At 45.8% G+C, this 18,581-nt stretch overlaps 1 protein-coding gene across 1 annotated transcript in view; it reads right to left on the reverse strand.

The window, feature by feature from the left end:
- Positions 1-18,581, reverse strand: part of ARHGAP42 (Rho GTPase activating protein 42) — a 168,818-nt gene that overhangs the window by 123,087 nt on the left and 27,150 nt on the right. Inside the window, exon 2 of the mRNA XM_081909678.1 lies at positions 4,180-4,275. Within this exon, the coding sequence (XP_081765804.1) occupies positions 4,180-4,275 (96 nt within the window). The remainder of the gene's footprint in view (positions 1-4,179; positions 4,276-18,581) is intronic.

Raw genomic sequence — 18,581 nt, forward strand, 5'->3', positions numbered from 1 at the left:
CATCGACCACAGTTAATCATGAGCCAGCAATCTACGCTTCTGCTGATGACGGCAGATCAAAAACGATCTGATTCCGTGACCGCTAACGCTCAGTGATCCCTTACTAATTTCCTCCACCACATCATAGAGGAGGAATTCTGCTTCATTATGCAGCCCAACCAGGAAGACACATTCTCCAGGCTCTGTGAACCGTAGGTGGCTGTGGGTTTTTTAGGTAAGCTATTCAACACCTTGCAATTTACAGCTTAAGGCTTTTGGTATTACTTTTCGGAGGTGAGAACATCTGGGAACTCTATGAAATGGCTTTGTCGCAGCCTTACTGGGCTAAGAGAACTAGGTAAGTATCGTGGTAGGTTTTCAATCCTGTTTCACCCAGGATTAATAAACACAAGTGCCTGAGGATCGGTGGAAATCATTTCACAATGATCTGAAGTCTGGGGTGAACTAATAATCTCCTAAACCCATTCCTACTCAGCTAACCCATCTACCTTCCACCACAGTCCTCTTGTGACTATCAAAATTGCCACCACTGCAGCTGTAATACTCTTCAAATCCACCCTCTACTTCCGCACTCCAGACACAAACTTCAAAAATAGTTTGTTACCATTTTGTTTTGTTTTCATTAATGAAATGAGCCTTTCCTCGACTTTTAAGTGAGGGTTGAGGGATCTTTTTTCCACCCACAAGGGCAATGGCCGCACTCTGCCCTCCATCTAGGCAAGGCAAGAGTCCTTGACACACTTCAAAGGACGCATTACGGACAGGCAAAAATGCACATTACCCAAGAGGAGAGGTTTTTAAATCTATTAGCTCTAACATACTTAAAGGTGCTCAAAAGCCAACAAGCTATTGAAACCACTTCCGCCATGCGCTAAAAGTACACCTACCTTCGGTCTTAGGGAGTGGCGGGGGAAAGAGAGGAGAAAGGAACAAGGTATTTCCTCTGGCTAGTAACCCTGAGGAATATTTGTGCAAGCACGAAGGACAAAGACAGGAGCCATTATATGACTTAAATAGCTGTGAGTTTACATACTGGCAAATATTTGCACACATTAGTGCCACCTAAGTCGCTCGCCCTTTTGTGATAAGAGAGACCTTGCTTCCATTTGAACATCGGAAACTGCCTTATGCTATGTCATTAGTCCATCAAGCTTGGGTTTTTTTATCTATACTGACAGGCAGTGGTGCTCTAGTCTTTTGGGCTGGGGTCTCTCCCAATTGTACCTGGAGATTCTGGGGGTTGCACCTGGGAAGGGCGTTCTGCATGCAACGTCTGCCCCTGATCTGCAGCCCTTCCCCAGAGGAAAAGGAAAAGTTCTACTGTCAAGACCGGAACTTGCAGATTCAATTCTTACTTGACTTGATTTATGAACCTTGATTCCTGCGAACTACTATGATCCACTCATGCCCAAATTTTGCTCAGCCCTTCGATCTGCATGATTGTTGTTGTTTAGTCGTTTAGTCGTGTCCGACTCTTCGTGACCCCATGGACCAGAGAATGCTAGGCACTCCTGTCTTCCACTGCCCCCCGCAGTTTGGTCAAACTCATGCTGGTAGATTCGAGAACACTGTCCAACCATCTGGTCCTCTGTCGTCCCCTTCTCCTTGTGCCCTCCATCTTTCCCAACATCAGGGTCTTTTCCAGGAAGTCTTCTCTTCTCATGAGGTGGCCAAAGGATTGGAGCCTCAGCTTCAGGATCTGTCCTTCCAGTGTGCACTCAGGGCTGCTTTCTTCAGAATGGATCAGTTTGATCTTCTTGCAGTCCATGGGACTCTCAAGAGTTTCCTCCAGCACCATAATTCAAAAGCATTGATTCTTCGGCGCTCAGCCTTCTTTATGGTCCAGCTTTCTCTTCCATACATCCCTACTGGGAAAACCATAGCTTTAACTATACGGACCTGCATGATACAAGTGCATTTATTGGGGAACCTTGTGAAGTTAACCCTTAAGAAAAGTGGGTGTGAGGGAAGAGACATTGCAATGCAGGCTTTGTACGTTGCCTTTCAGGAAAGAGAGGGAAATCTGAGGATGTCCCTGTCTTGAGAATGCTTCCCACAGGATGCTGTTCCTTTCCCCCAATGAACAGTGATAAATGAGCCAGTGCAAATGGGGCTTTACAGCTGGGAGACCGAAGGAATAAGTGAGCCTGGAGAACTTTTGCAAAACACACGTGTTAGGCAGGGAGCAGAAGTAAACCATACCAAACTCTTAAACACTTTCAACAGTCATGGTTTTCCCCAAAGAATCTGGGACCTGCAGTTCTGTGTGGGGACTAATTCTCAGAATCCTACACAAACTACAGTTCCCGGTATTCTTTGAGGAGAGTGGTGGCTTTTAAAGAGCTTGAAATGTATGGTCTGAATGTGACCCTAAGTTAAGAAAGTCATTTGAAGCCAAGTAGCTCTGCCAACTGCAGAAATGTGTTTTTTATTTAAGGTTGGGGCAGAACTGGGTTACAAAGTCAGCCTTTCGTTTGTCACATACCCCCGGCGCTGCTTCTTCGTACCAGAATCCTGGCTGCATGACCCAAGAGGTCACCATCTTGGAACTGAATCTACAAATGAACTTCATGGCTGCCTAACTTTTTACTGCATTTCCCCTCTTCTTTTCCTCATCCCGCACATTCCTCGTGCCTTTGTGTAACATCTTGCCTGATCTAGAGTTCCAGAGAACTCAAACGCTTTGCCAAACTCCTGTGGCATTTTGGTTGGTCCTAATAAAAGGTATTACCCAACTGTGGAATTTGAAATGGTTGGGGTCCCACCACAAGGATGAATATTGCCAGCTATACTTTTTATGTGCCAAACAAACAAAAAAAGAAAGAGTTAATGGCCCAAATACATAGTCAGATGGACAGCATATAAAATAACAGCAATAACTACTACTACTACTACTACTACTATTAATCCTGTTCCCAGTGGCCACCCAGATGTCTATGGGAATCCCAAAAGCAGTACCTGAACTTCGTAGCAGTCTAAGTGAACACACTCTCATTTTAGTTCCACTGAATTTTTATTTTAAAAAAACCCACCAGGCACTTGACATAGAATTGATCTAAATGTCACCCATTCCCTGCCAATTTATATTTCTCATCCAGTTTCAGAGATGAAAGCTCACTTCATGATAATGCATCTTCAACAGCTAAGATGCTTGCATCTTCGCCATCTATCATCTGCGGCTGAAAGATTGCAAGTGTCATTTTGGAAGATGAAGGAATTGCAGTCATTAGCGATAGGGAGAGTGATGTATTGCGTTTTCAATCTAATGTCCATCTGGGAAGGATTAATATGGCCATATCATACCACCCCACAGATAACAGCCAAAAATATATGGGATTTTTACATGGTTTTCATTTCTTCACATTCTGTCATCCCTCTCTAGCCATCTCTCCCCATAGGTGGGGTCCCCTGTTCTTATTCAAAATGATCAGCCTTTCTTCAGCTATAGCATCTCTCTCTCTCTCTCAGATTAACCACATGTAAACAGATATTTTTTAAACCCCCAAAAGTTCCAGGCTACATTTCAATATCTCATTGATTAAAAGTCAAGCTAACAGGATGGGCCATGAATCTTACGCCACTGCAGCCTTGGAAAAGCTTGAACTCACACAAATCCTTGGATATCCACAGCATAAAAACTGGTGATCCCTGATTTGAACAGTGGGTGATCCTGTTCACATGAAAGAACACATTACACAGCTTCTGCATACATTGTCCAACTGATTTAGAAACAGTGAAGCAGAATAGCAGCTATAAAAAGGATTAAGTGATTGTTGATATTAGCCAAGAATGGGAGAAACATAGCGTGACGCTGTAAATTTGAAGCGAGTCCAAAACTGCAATTTACGTACATAGCAGATTTATGCAGAGGGCAGAAAGGAGAGCAGGTGGTACCCATGGGACAGTCAAACTCTGTAGCTGGCTCTCCCAGACGAGACCCAATCCTAAAAGTATTCCAATGAGAATCATTATAATTATTGTCTTGCACAACCTATGCAATCCTGCAATGTCGCAATTATATTATTTTGCATTAGGAAGACTGAAAACCCATCATCCTGTCTATTCCTGGCTTCTGAACAGAAGTGCCAAGAGAACACTGGTATTGTAATTCTAACAAGTTCTACTTTGCATAGGATTAAAATCTTAGTAAGGAGAGAAGAAGCAGTGTAGAACACTCACCAATACTAATTTCATCATCCGTCTCAGCATCTCCAATGCACTCAAACTGAAAATCTTGAAGCGACTGGGAAAACTTTTGTACTGCTATGGATAGATCTGTAAAAGAAAAAGATCGAAAATGATCAGCGTGTACATTGCAGAGAAATACATATTTGGAATACACTTACAGTAAATGTGTGTGTGTGTGTGTATACACATATATACATATATATATTATACACACACATATATGCATACATATGTGTATGTATATATGTGTGTGTGTGTGTGTGTGTATGTGTGTGTGTGTATTCTCTCCTGTATCCTGGTATACTTGATTACATGATTCAAGGTAAGGGACGCATCGAAAGAGAATGAAGGATCACATAACCTTGCTTGATGTAAACATTTAAGGAAATAAAAACAGAAAGCACACACACACCACCACCACAGATAGACAGGACACCGGTACACTTTGGAGGATGGATGGCGGCTAACAGATTGAGCTTGAATCCTGACAAGACAGAAGTACTGTTTCTGGGGTACAGGAGGCGAGCAGGTGTGGAGGACTCCCTGGTCCTGAATGGGGTAACTGTGCCACTGAAGGACCAGGTGCGCAGCCTGGGAGTCATTTTGGACTCACAGCTGTCCATGGAGGCACAGGTCAGTTCTGTGTCCAGGGCAGCTGTCTACCAGCTCCATCTTGTACGCAGGCTAAGACCCTACCTGCCTGCAGACTGTCTTGGCAGAGTGGTGCATGCTCTGGTTATCTCCAGCTTGGGCTACAGAAACGCGCTCTACATCCCATTGTTTTCTATTGATACACTGTATTCTCTGCAGCCCTGCTTTTGCAAATCCTGGAGAACACACTGGAAACTGAATTGCAGTTATTCAAAACAGAAGCTCATCTGGCAGTCTTCTCGATATATTGAACTGCTGCGCTGCCTCTAATATTTTACGTAATGTGTGTTCTTTATTACAAAACACGTGGAGTTAAATGCACTCTCGGCGAATGTCCCGCAGACTCACTGGATGCTTCTTATTCCTAGATATGCAGAAAACATCTACTGAAGCAATGCCTCATTCTCGTTTGACAGCTGCACATATGAGAGGAGACAGCAGAGCTTCTGCTGCACAAGTGTGAAGAGTAGAGGTTTTTGGCAAGTACCATTACCCTTAATTCTTCTTTCCGGGAGGTATCCAACTAAACAGTTCAGCTAGCACAAGGGGGTTTTAGCTGCACAGGGAACTTCTCCACTTTCTCCTCTCCCTGTACAACTCCTAAATCTATTCTGGGGTTTCCCCCAATCCTCCAGAACAAATACACAGGGCAGACAAGGAGCAGGCAGGGAGGAGCAAGGCTACAGTAGTTCGACTGTGCAGCTAAAACCCGCAGCACTTGCCTCAAAACTGAGAGATCTAGAAGAAGCAACAGGGACATTTCACCTACAGTGGTACCTCGGGTTAAGAACTTAATTCGTTCTGGAGGTCCGTTCTTAACCTGAAACCGTTCTTAACCTGAGGTACCACTTTAGCTAATGGGGACTCTAGCTACCACCACTCAACCGCCGCGCTATTTCTGTTCTCATCCTGCAGCAAAGTTCTTAACCTGAGGTACTATTTCTGAGTTAGCGGAGTCTGTAACCTGAAGCGTCTGTAACCTGAAGCGTCTGTAACCCGAGGTACCACTGTACTCAGTTCCTGTGAGAGACCGCGCTAGCAGGCCAAGACAGAAACCAGGTGAGTAGCCATACAGAAAAAGATGAAGATAATCTATTTCACCCAGGAATCACTGAGACTACCACACGCCTGCAAGCAACCTTGGTCAGAATCAAGTACAGTTGTAGCTTGGATTTCAAACGCCTTGCGAGTCGAACGTTTTGGCTCCCAAACGCCGCAAACCTGGAAATGAGTGTTCCAGTTTGCAAATGTTCTTTGGAACCCAAATGTCCGACCCAGCTTCTGCGACTTTTGATTGGCTGCAGAAGCTTCATGCAGCCAATCATCAGCCACACCTTGGTTTCCAAACGTTTTGGAAGTTGAACGGACTTCCGGAATGGATTCCTTTCAACTTCTGAGGTACAACTGTATACCCTTCTGTAGTTAATGGAAATACATTACTTCTGGTAAATGAACCACCATAGCACTGGAGGGACATGAAAATTTCTGACCTGGGCATTTTAGACATTTCTACTCATGTACTATCTGAAGGGACGCAGGTGGCGCTGTGGGTTAAAGCCTCAGCGCCTAGGACTTGCCGATCGAAAGGTCGGCGGTTCGAATCCCTGCGGCGGGGTGCGCTCCCGCTGCTCGGTCCCAGCGCCTGCCAACCTAGCAGTTCGAAAGCACCTCCGGGTGCAAGTAGATAAATAGGGACCGCTTACCAGCGGGAAGGTAAACGGCGTTTCCATGTGCGGCTCTGGCTCGCCAGATGCAGCTTTGTCACGCTGGCCACGTGACCCGGAAGTGTCTCCGGACAGCGCTGGCCCCTGGCCTCTTAAGTGAGATGGGCGCACAACCCCAGAGTCTGTCAAGACTGGCCCGTACGGGCAGGGGTACCTTTACCTTTACCTTTACTATCTGAAACCAAATGGGTTGCCAGGTGTGAAATATATTGGCATATTTTTAGCTCTCCTACCCCACTGATACATCACCTTGCCGACAAAGGTCCGTATAGTTAAAGCTATGGTTTTCTCAGTAGTGATGTATGGAAGTGAGAGCTGGACCATAAAGAAGGCAGATCGCCGAAGAATTGATGCTTTTGAATTATGGTGCTGGAGGAGACTCTTGAGAGTCCCATGGACTGCAAGAAGATCAAACTGATCCATTCTGAAGGAACTCAGCCCTGAGTGCACACTGGAAGTACAGATCCTGAAGCTGAGGCTCCAATACTTTGGCCACCTCATGAGAAGAGAAGATTCCCGGGAAGAGACCCTGATGCTGGAAAAGATTGAGGGCACAAGGAGAAGGGGACGACAGAGGACGAGATGGTTGAACAGTGTTCTCGAAGCTACCAGCATGAATTTGACCAATCTGTGGGAGGCAGTGGAAGACAGGAGTGCCTGGCGTGCTCTGGTCCATGGGGTCACGAAGAGTCGGACACAACTAAACGACTAAACAACAACAACAAAAACCCCACTAATATGGTTGGTGCCAAGTCTAAAAAGACTTTTCCGCACCAGATAAAAAGACCTCCTTATTTACTCTGGTCTTAGGGCGAGTGTGCCTCTTAGGTTTGTTGTTAGGATTATCAGTTGTAACTGCTACACACGTTTTATGGTTTCATTATCTGATAGCTTTATCATTGCATTTGTAACCTGCTCTGGGATTCCTTTTCGTAACAAAGAGTGGAGGCTAGAAATATCTAAAGTAAATAAACGAACATGGAGATTTTAATCTTTGGCCTCAGCATGAGAGGTCAGGGTGAACAGAAACGCCACTGCAATATTTGTAAAGTCTGAGGCACTTCAGTGAAATGGACATTCACTCTTTACAGCTCAATGGAAATGTCCCCTTTTTCGTTGCTTCTGAGTTTATCAGAGGGGGTAAGCAGGCACATGTCAACGTGGGTGGAGGGGGGAGAAATAAATGATGGACTGCACCCAGCAAGAAGCAGGCACAGAGGGGAACTAGCCATGGGTGCAAGATGAAATGCCCTCATTAAACAGAACAAAACAAGTGTTTGAATAACATTGCTATGTATAGTCTGGGAAAGGCTGCACCCCGTTCCAAAATTCAGCAACTGAATAGCAGGCTGACAGGCCAAACATCCGATCCACGGAACACAGTTGTTGCAGGGGTGTGTGGGTGTGTTTTTAAACTGGATGTCTGGAAGTTGCAGTCCTGGTTTACATCCCCCAAGTGCCCCTTGATAAATACATCTACAGACCAAGCTTCTTAAGATTCCCATTTAAATATATCCCAATTTCAGATGTAGTGCTACAGCAGCTGTTTTGCTTTTGGAAGCAAACTGGACTAGACTGTTCTCCTCACTGGTCAAATGCCGCCATTTTGGGGAAAGATATCACACGTTTCCCCATCCACACTAACGACAGGATGTGTTCAGATTGAGAACTGTGGTTGTAGTCACACTTGAGATTTCCACTCTATTCATGGAGGAGAACAGATATCATGAACATCTTGATTTAACTGTTTTGGTCTGAGCTAGGGATAACTTTTGTACTTTTATGCTGTGCACTGCCCTGAGATCTTTGGATGAAGGATGGTACACAAATTTAATAAATAAATAATAATAATAAAAACCTCCTGCCAAAATGGCTCATGAAATGACAGTTGCTCAAAATATATACCCAAAATGCCACACAGAATATGGGAAACGACATACATTTCCTTGCACATACAATAAATAAAAAGATTCAGAACTATTCTGAGTCTTCCACAATTGGAAGTCTTCAAGCAGAGGTCGGATAGCTATCTGTCATTGATAGCTTCAGTTAAGATTCCTACATTGAAGGGGGGCTGGACTAGATGACCCTTGGTGTACCTTCCAACTCTACAATTCTAGGATTCTATGTGGAAGCATGCAAGAAAACCTGGAAAGGAAATAGCAGCTATAGTCTAACAAACAGTACATCTGAAAAGGCCCTAAAAGGTAAAGGTACCCCTGACCGTTAAGTCCAGTCACAGACGACAATGGGGTTGCGGCACTGATCTTGCTCTGTAGGCCGAGGGAGCCAGCGTTTGTCCGCAGACAGCTTCCAGGTCATGTGGCCAGCATGACTAAGCTGCTTCTGGCAAACCAGAGCAGTGCATGGAAGCACTGTTTACCTTCCCGCCGGAGCGGTACCTATTTATCTACTTGCACTTTGATGTGCTTTTGAACTGCTGGGTGGGCAGGAGCTGGGACTGAACAACGGGAGCTCACTCCATTGCGGGGAATCGAACCGCCGACCTTCCAATCAGCAAGTCCTAGGCTCAGTGGTTTACACCACAGCGCCACCCATGTCCCTACACACAAAAAAACCAACAACAACCCACCACTGGTCCTGTGACCATTCTGAATGCAATCTACTATATTAAACCACTACTAAACTGCACTGTCCTGCCAGCCTAGCAGTTCGAAAGCACGTCAATGTGCAAGTAGATAAATAGGTACCACTCCGGCGGGAAGGTAAACGGCGTTTCTGTGCGCTGCTCTGGTTCCCCAGAAGCGGCTTAGTCATGCTGGCCATGTGACCCGTAAGCTGTACGCCACTCCCTATGCCAATAAAGCGAGATGAGCACCGCAACCCCAGAGTTGGCCACAACTGGACCTAATGGTCAGGGGTCCCTTTACCTTTACCTAAACTGCACCGACATTTTTTCCCTACAGTCGAGCGGTATATAAACTTTATGAAATAAATAAATCTAATGCTGTGTGCTTCTCCTATAAAAGCCCAAGCATTATAAAACCAGCAATTGCAATTGCACACCCTCTGCTTTGGGGATTATGCGTCAACCCACACACAGCTTGATGTGTCGAGTCAGAAACATATGGCATAGGGAGGGTTTTTATAAAAGGAAATGTTATCGTGGTTGTAAAACACCAAACCCATTTGTTACGCAAAATGCTGAGCGAGATGAAGGCACTATGAGAAAACACATCCCTCGGTAACGATCGCTTTTAAAGCAGTGGTTTTCAAAAACATCCTGCTTTCGGAGAATCGCTTTCCCACATCAACTCAGATGGTAGAGCAAGAGGACTCAATAGGTTGTGGGTTCAAGCCCCACATTGGGCAAAGGACTCCTGCATTGCAGGGGGCTGCAAAAGATGACCCTCGTGGCCCCTTCCAATTCTACAATTTTGATAGAACTGGGTGAATCAAAATGGCAGTCCGAACTATTCAAAACTTCACCAGGTTTGGAGAGTGGTGTTACCATTCCTGAGCAATACGCAATACCACATACAAGACTAAAAAGGTAAAGGGTAAAGGGACCCCTGACCATTAGGTCCAGTCGCGGACGACTCTGGGGTTGCGGCGCTCATCTTGCTTTATTGGCCAAGGGATCCGGCGTACAGCATCCGGGTCATGTGGCCAGCATGACTAAGCCGCTTCTGGCGAACCAGAGCAGAGCACGGAAACGCCGTTTACCTTCCCGCTGGAGCGGTACCTATTTATCTACTTGCACTTTGACGTGCTTTCGAACTGCTAGGTTGGCAGGAGCAGGGACCGAGCAACGGGAGCTCAACCCCCTCGCGGGGATGCAAACCGCCGACCTTCTGATCGACAAGTCCTAGGCTCTGTGGTTTAACCCACAGCACCACCCGCGTCCCACATACAAGACTGCTTGCAGGTTTATTCATCCGTCCTGTTTTTCTTTCATTGGGTGCTCAAGTTGTCTAAAAAAAAAAACTAAAAACAAAGCAAGAGAAATAGCTTTTTTTAAAAAAAAAAAAAGTTTAAAGGCTTGGTAAGAGAGAGAACAGAGGCAACAGGAAAAACGTGAGGCAGTGATTCTTTGGCAGGAAAGTAATCTGAGGGGCAAGGAATAAGACCCCCTTCCCTTCAGTTTGCAGCTTTGGCAGTTGTATTATACAAAATATTTGAGATCTCCACTTAGCTGTTGTTCTGGCACACTTTCACAGTATAGAAGAGAGTGTGGGGAAATGTACTTTATAAATAAAGGAGGACAAGACTGCCAACTAGTATGAGGTGTTTGGGCTTTGAATCTCGGGGTCTCCCCCCTCTCTAACAATCATTTATTTATACCCCACCCATCTGGCTGTGTTTCCCCAGCAACCCTGGGCGGCTCCCAATAGAATATTAAAAGCACAATAAAACATCAAACATTAAAAACTTCCCTAAACAGGGCTGCCTTCAGGTGCCTACTAAAAGTCAGATAGTTGCTTATTTCTTTGACATCTGACGGGAGGGCGTTCCACAGGACAGCACCACCACCAACAATATAGCCCTGCTAGGTAGGAAAGAAAACTTGGGACTTCAAGCTACCAGAACAGTCAACAGCCAGGAAACTAGATCAATAATCAAAAATACGCTGAAGGTACAAGTGCGCCCTGCTGACATGTACAGGACCCCCAACAGCTGCCGTGCCCAATACAGCCAATTTCATTCCTGCCACTGTGGGACATCTCCCTTTTTTCACCCTCGCTTTTCTTTTTCCACAGCTAAGATTGTAAACACGCCAGCTGGGAAAGTGATTATGCTTAGCGAAGCCTGGAAGAATTAAAAATGGCTTGAAAATAGGAATAAAGAAGTATTTGGAAGAAGTAAGTTAATATTACCAGGCATATCCGGTGGGGCCCAACGATTAGAGAAGGTATCCCCAAACTAGGCCCTCCAGATGCTTAGGGACTACAACTCCCATCATCCCTAGCTGGACCAGTGGCCAGGGATGATGGGAATTGTAGTCCCAAAACATCTGGAGGGCTGAGTTTGGGGGTGCCTGGATTAGAGGAACACATAAGGGGACCCTGAATTCTTTACTGCCACCCATCCTATTCTGTTTCACCTCAGGTAGCCTCCCCCTTGTACAACCCTGATTTTAAACTGGCCGGGGTATTTTCCCCTTTTCACAAACACCCCACTCCTCTCAACTGCAAGAGAAAAAAGCCAAATGTGCATAAATATATTTTAAAGTAGTAGCAGTGAAGTAAACAAATGCATGCCGCAACACATTAGCAGTCAATGCAAGACATTTAAAGCACTATTCTACCATTTTAGCAATCACTGTTTCACCCCCCAAGAATCCTGGGAACTATAGTTTTTTAAGGGTGCTGAAAGTTATTTGGAGAGCCCAATTCCCAAGTGCTTTAGCAATCCTTCCCAGGAAACTCTCTGGGAATTGTAGTTCTGTGAGGGGCATAGAGACCCCCCAACAACTCTTATAGCACCCTTAACAAACTACAGCTCCCAAGATTCTTTGATGGAAGGCATGATTGCTCAAAGGGGTACTGGTAGAATGCATTACATGCATGATGCAGGTAAGACAGAAACAGCAATAAATCAGAGAGAGAAAGAGCTGGGCGGGGGGACTCTAAACTTTTTTTAACAAAACCCACTGGCTTAGACCAACAGTCCTTTAACAGTGGAGAGACAGAAACTATGCAGCCAGCAGCAGCCTCTCTGTGCAAAGCCTTTATCCTGTGGACAGATGTGAGTTATAGTCCAAAACTAGGGTGGCCCTGTGGTCTAAACCACTAAGCCTCTTGGGGCTTGCTGATCAGAAGGTCGGCGGTTCAAATCCCCATGACAAGGTGAGCTCCCATTGCTCAGTCCCTGCTCCTGCCAACCTAGCAGTTCGAAAGCACCTCAAAGTGCAAGTAGATACATAGGTACCGCTCCGGCAGGAAGGTAAACGGGGTTTCCTTGCGCTGCTCTGGTTTGCCAGAAGCGGCTTAGTCATGCTGGCCACATGACCCGGAAGCTGTCTGCGGACAAACGCTGGCTCCCTCGGCCTGTAAAGCGAGATGAGCACCGCAATCCCATAGTCGTTCGCGACTGGACTTAACGGTCAGGGGTCCCTTTACCTTTACCTTAGGAGGACATCAGTTTGCAGACGGCAGCTCTATGGTCCAGCTTACCACCTTAGCAAAAACCAGTGCCTGAGCTGGCAAGCTTGAGCATTCTTACAAACAAAGATAACTCTATATCTATCTATCTATCTATCTATCTATCTATCTATCTATCTATCTATCTATCATCTATCTATCTATCTATCTATCTATCTATCATCTATCTATCTATCTATCTATCTATCTATCTATCATCTATCATCTATCTATTCTCTATCTATCTATCTATCTATCTATCTATCTATCTATCTATTTATCATCTATCTATCTATCTATCATCGCTTCAAAAGGATGGGGACACTTTTCTATCACCATTCTGAAATCCCTTATGATGAATCAGAAAGAGGCTATATTTTAATGCAAGGTGAGAAACCTGAGGCTTGCAGTCAGCCAAGGTAGTTCATCACCCCACATAATGTGTCGTCGTCCCCCCCAAACACAACTCTTGTGGCTTCCCACCTGTAATAATGCCTTTTACAGGTCAGTATAAAACCAGGGTCTCTGGCGGCCAAAACTAGACACAAGCAGCCTCCGCAAACCCCTCTGCTACCCTGATAAAGACAGTGACTGTTTGCTGGTTGTTTGCAAGAGACGTCAGCCAGCCAAAGGGGAAAACCCACGCTGTCGCAGAGCAGAGCACATCCTGCCAAAAAAATGTAAAGGCAAAAAGGCCTTTTTGACAGAGCGTTTGTTGTCCTCGTCAGTGAATGCTCCCTCACATATCTGCTCAATGCTTTGCATTTCCGTCGTGTGTCGGCTTGCAAGCAACGGAATAATAATGAGCCACGTGATGCCGTTGGGGGCTGACTTCTCTCCTCAAGTTAGGGATGCAAGTCAGAACTGTTCCTAATAGAAAGAAGTGGACTAGAGGTGGGAGACAGAAAGGTTTATAAACAAGAGTCCCACTATTCCTCATCTTCCGTACATTTGAAGTTGCTCAATAAAAGAGAAGTGAAAAAGTGATCCTCTACTGCTCCACTCTCTCTCTTTCAAGACCTGAAATACAACCTGTGGATAATATAACTCAGCCTTCCACCAATCTGGTCTTCTCCAGATGTTTTGGACTACAATGGCTGGACTGGCGTAGATGAGAGTTGTAGTCCACAGCATCTGTGAGAGCACCAGGTTGTCGAAGGCTGATTTAGCCATTTCCATTTTTCACTATGTACATTACTGGTTCGTGCACACTGATATCTGGCTTATTGCTGCCGTGATTTCAACTTTCCTCCAATGCAAACGAACCAAACAAAAATTTGCCGCTCCACACAGGCTTTGCATGCTATTACTTTTTTAAAAAAAAATATTTTCAGTCTCCAATGGCCTACCACACTAAAAATAGACACATAGTGGTGACCGTAAGATTTAAAAATGTGCAGCTGATGCAAGGCAAAGGAGTCAAGATTTCCAAAGTTCTTTGATGTGGCGAATCGGACTTTAGCTATGGAGTTTTAGATTTCAGCTTGAGCTCAAGGCAACGAACAGTATATTGAAGAAATCTTGAAACACACACACATACAGCAGTAGTTCAAAAAAACAAAAGAAGAGAATAAAAGGATTTAAAAGTACAATAGTCATTAAAAATAATCGCATCACAGTTGTCTGGTAAGGGGGCAACCATTCACCAGTTGTCCTGTGAGGGGACAACCATTCACGACCCAAAAGCTTCCCTGAAAAAAATAAATTCTAACCACTCAGAAGAAGGCCTTAAAGAGCCTTGAAGAGGTTATCTACCTGTTCCTAAGTAGGCATATTTCTGGGGATACTGACATCACCCCTATTCTTGTGTCCCAAAGTTCTGAGTAGATGGGTAGATTTTTATAGGAAGAGAACATGTTCCTTCAGCTATCCAGGCCCCATACTGTGTGAAGGGTTTTTAAGATCACATTTGCCTTTCATGTTCTTTTCCAGTTTGGTCCAATTTGACATGAGAGTCACATGCTCCTAATACAAGGTCATTCTTGATAGCCTGGCCACTGTGTTCTGGACGAGGTGCAGATCTAGTTTGCTCATGACTGGGCAATATATTGGTAAATTGTCCGAAACTGGCATGGAGTTCAGATCGCGACACCAATTTCAGACCAGCAATACATCGTGCCAGCTGAAACTGCCTGCTGGCAGGAAAGACACAAGCAGGCAGATGGAGTCTGAAAAAGTTCTGCGAGCACCCAATTCAGTCACATTTTATATAGCAGGTTCTCCTTCATGGAGAGCATGTGTTGTGGTGGGGGAAACCATGACATACCTTGTTGCTGGGCAGGTTAATATGGATTGTCATGAATTTGATAGGGCACCTCTAATTGTTGCTGGGGAGAATTTAATGTTGCAAAATTGTTTGATTGATGGGGATGGTATTTATTCCCTGCGCGCAGCGTTGAGCTTCCTCTTTTCACTGCGCGCATCCGATCACCCGCCAACCCTCCCTATATTTAGGGTTTGTTCGCGCTGACCTTGCAATGCCTGTCATGGGGTCGTCTGCTTTGGAGCAGGGGCCTGGTAGGAATGTTTACCATTTGGCTGATTGGCTGTTGCCATTTGGTTTTTTGCCTCCTGTGGAGCAAATCGTCACAACTTGTAAGGTTGCGGTTAGGTGAAGGACCCCTGACCATTAGGCCCAGTTCCCGACGACTCTGGGCTTGTGGTGCTCATCCCGCTTTATTGGTCAAGGGAGCCAGCGTACAGCTTCTGGGTCATGTGGCCAGCATGACTAAGCTACTTCTGGCGAACCAGAGCAGCACATGGAAACGCCGTTACCTTCCCCCTGGAGCGGTACCTATTTATCTACTTGGACTTTGATGTGCTTTCGAATTTTAGGTTGCAGTTAGGCACTGGTTAATTTTGGTTGGCAGAGGGGGTATGGTTGGCTGTGCCTGCCCCTTCAATGCTGCTGCTGCAAGGGTATTCCATGAAAGGAATCCAGGGACTCGCCATGCTCTTGTCTAAACCCCTGTCAAAGGGGCTTGGACCATGCAATAGCCCCTGGGAGACGTGAGAGTCTGGCGCCCAGCTTTATTCTCTCCCCAAAAATGTTTACCCTTACTGACTTCAACAGGCTTGCGGTTGTCAGTTCTGTTCCTACCTCTATGTGGGAACAGATAGTCATTAACCAATGCCTAAGCAACCACTCACGTACTGTATTTCAATAAAGTTGCGGCCAAAATTATGCCAAAAACTAACAAAGATGTTGTGTGAACTGTGTCTTTATTTGGGGGTGTCCTGGAGGGCCTTGACATAAAGGTAAAGGTAAAGGTAAAGGTACCCCTGCCCGTACGGGCCAGTCTTGCCAGACTCTGGGGTTGTGCGCCCATCTCACTTAAGAGGCCAGGGGCCAGCGCTGTCCGGAGACACTTCCGGGTCACATGGCCAGTGTGACATCGCTGCTCTGGCGAGCCAGAGCTGTACACGGAAACGCCGTTTACCTTCCCGCTAGAAAGCGGTCCCTATTTATCTACTTGCACCCGGAGGTGCTTTCGAACTGCTAGGTTGGCAGGCGCTGGGACCGAGCAGCGGGAGCGCACCCCGCCGCAGGGATTCGAACCGCCGACCTTTCGATCGGCAAGCCCTAGGCGCTGAGGCTTTTACCCACAGCGCCACCCGCGTCCCAGGGCCTTGACATGCAAACTACCAAATCTGTTCACCGCTTGGAGGTTATCAGTTTTGAGCAAGCGGTTTATGAATCAAATTTTCCAATTAAATAAGGGCATCTGTCATCTTCGTCATAAGCAGCTACTGACAGAGGCTATGACCCAGGCTTTGTGTGCACATAGGCAGAGAGGACGCACACCCTGAACTTTGCTTCAGTAAATGAGTTCATATAAAGGCATCGGCATATTCTGAACAAGAAGCATGTTGGAAAATAGGCTTCTGAGCTTTGACGGAAACATGCCACTATTTTCTCGAGAGGATTCCTCTGGCGTGGCAGCCTCACTGGTGAAATGTTTCACATGCACAGCCACCGCTCAGCAACAGCGATACCAAAGGATGGCATGTCTCATCAGACCTCTATCATGCCACTGTAGACAGAGCTTTCATCCCATGCACAGGCATCAGCCCAAAACGCCCAGTTTTTTACGCCATGCTAAAATCAGAGGTAGCCCATGTGTTGACTTCCAGGTGTTGCTGGAATACAAGTCCCATCATCACCATCATGGCTAGAGCTGGAGCAGATGGGACTTCCATCTGGAGCACATCATATTGGGGCAACATCTGGAGCACATCATATTGACTACCCCTACACTGAACCATGATTTCAATCAACCCATAATTAAAGCAGCAGTGTCAAGCTACCCATAAGTTACTTGTTACTTCGCTGCAGTCTGTCATATCAACTCACGCCAACTGACACATGAGTATGACATACAGTGGTACCTCGGTTTACAAACTTAATCCATTCCGGAAGTCCGTTCTTAAACCAAAACCGTTCTTAAAGCGAGGCGCACTTTCCCTCATGAGACTTCCTGCTGCCAGTGCCCTTCCACCATTCGGCTTCCATTCTTAGACCGAGGTAATGTTCTCAAACCAAGGCACTAATTCTGGTTTTGCGGAGTTTGTAAATTAAATCATTCTTAAACCGGACTGTTCTTAAACCGAGGTACCACTGTAATGTGTTTCAAACAAGTTCACTAGATACCATGGTTTAGCACCAAGAGTGTGGGACCTTTTTTGGGTCAAGGGTTGAGTTCCTTTCTTAGCCACCTTCCAGTGGTGGGTGGTGCCACAGGGAGAAATGGATGCAGCAATTAATGTAAATTTTTTCTTTGCATAGTAAGCTAGTTTCTACCCATGTGTGCCTCCTTGTCCTCCATCAGGAATGCAAGAGGCATTTTCAGAGTTCAAGTCCATATTCCAGCCATGCAAAAACAGTCAAGAAGCAAGGGTCAGGGAGGGATGTGGCCTTGGGGAGAGTCTAGAGCAGGCATCCCCAAACTCGGCCCTCCAGACGTTTTGGGACTACAACTCCCATCATCCCTAGCTAACAGGACCAGTAGTCAGGGATGATGGGAACTGTAGTCCCAAAACATCTGGAGAGCTGGGTTTGGGGGTGCCTGCTCTAGAGTCTAGTTCAGTGTGACGTCCAAACGTGCCCAACACTTCAGTGGAGGCATTTTACGGATTCAGCACCACGTCACAGAGCATTGTACATGTATGTACGATTCAGCTCTTGCTGGGAAGTGCTCTGTAGGCCCAGCTCATGCAATTTCCCTGAAACGAACCCAATTCCAAGGATCAAGTCCAAGATTGCTAACGGCACACTTTCATCCGCACCCCAGAATTGAGCAGGACTTTAACTCCATGAAGCAACTGAAACCATTAACTGCCAAGAGGCACTTGACAGCTGCTTGACCTCCCCTTGAGCAAACGCCCAACATTTTTTGGCCGAGGTACCTTGAGATGGACCCGTATGACAGCGTTAGGTTGGGCCTTCGGCATACAAGCCTTTTCTTTTACTTTGACTGCAAAACCGTCAAGAAGTGAGACTCCAGTTCTTTCATTCAAATCGGTGGCACGTCAAAATCTAAGAAACTACTTCTTCCTGGTTCAGCTCCTTTCCTCACTCCTTTTCCTTCCAGGGCCTTCAGTTTATGGTACACTAATCAGCAGTGGACTTGCTTGACCTTTGGATTTCTATAGGCTATTGCCATGAGGGAACACTTCCAGTCTAGGCAAACCGGAACTCCGCGGTGTTTCAGACATACTCTTTCCAAATACCTGGTGCCATTCACAGTTCGCTGCTCCCCAATGAACTGCAAACTCAACTCACTAGACAGAAGCAGCTTGCAATCATACATATATTTTAGAATGAAACATGGCTGCTGCAACCAGCCTTCCTTGTTAGGTGAGGCTATCATATTCCCAGATGGATCTTTAAAGAAAATAACAGAGAATGGATTAT

This window comes from Podarcis melisellensis (assembly GCF_964234715.1).
Source record: "Podarcis melisellensis genome assembly, chromosome: 4".
Taxonomy (NCBI): domain Eukaryota; kingdom Metazoa; phylum Chordata; class Lepidosauria; order Squamata; family Lacertidae; genus Podarcis; species Podarcis melisellensis.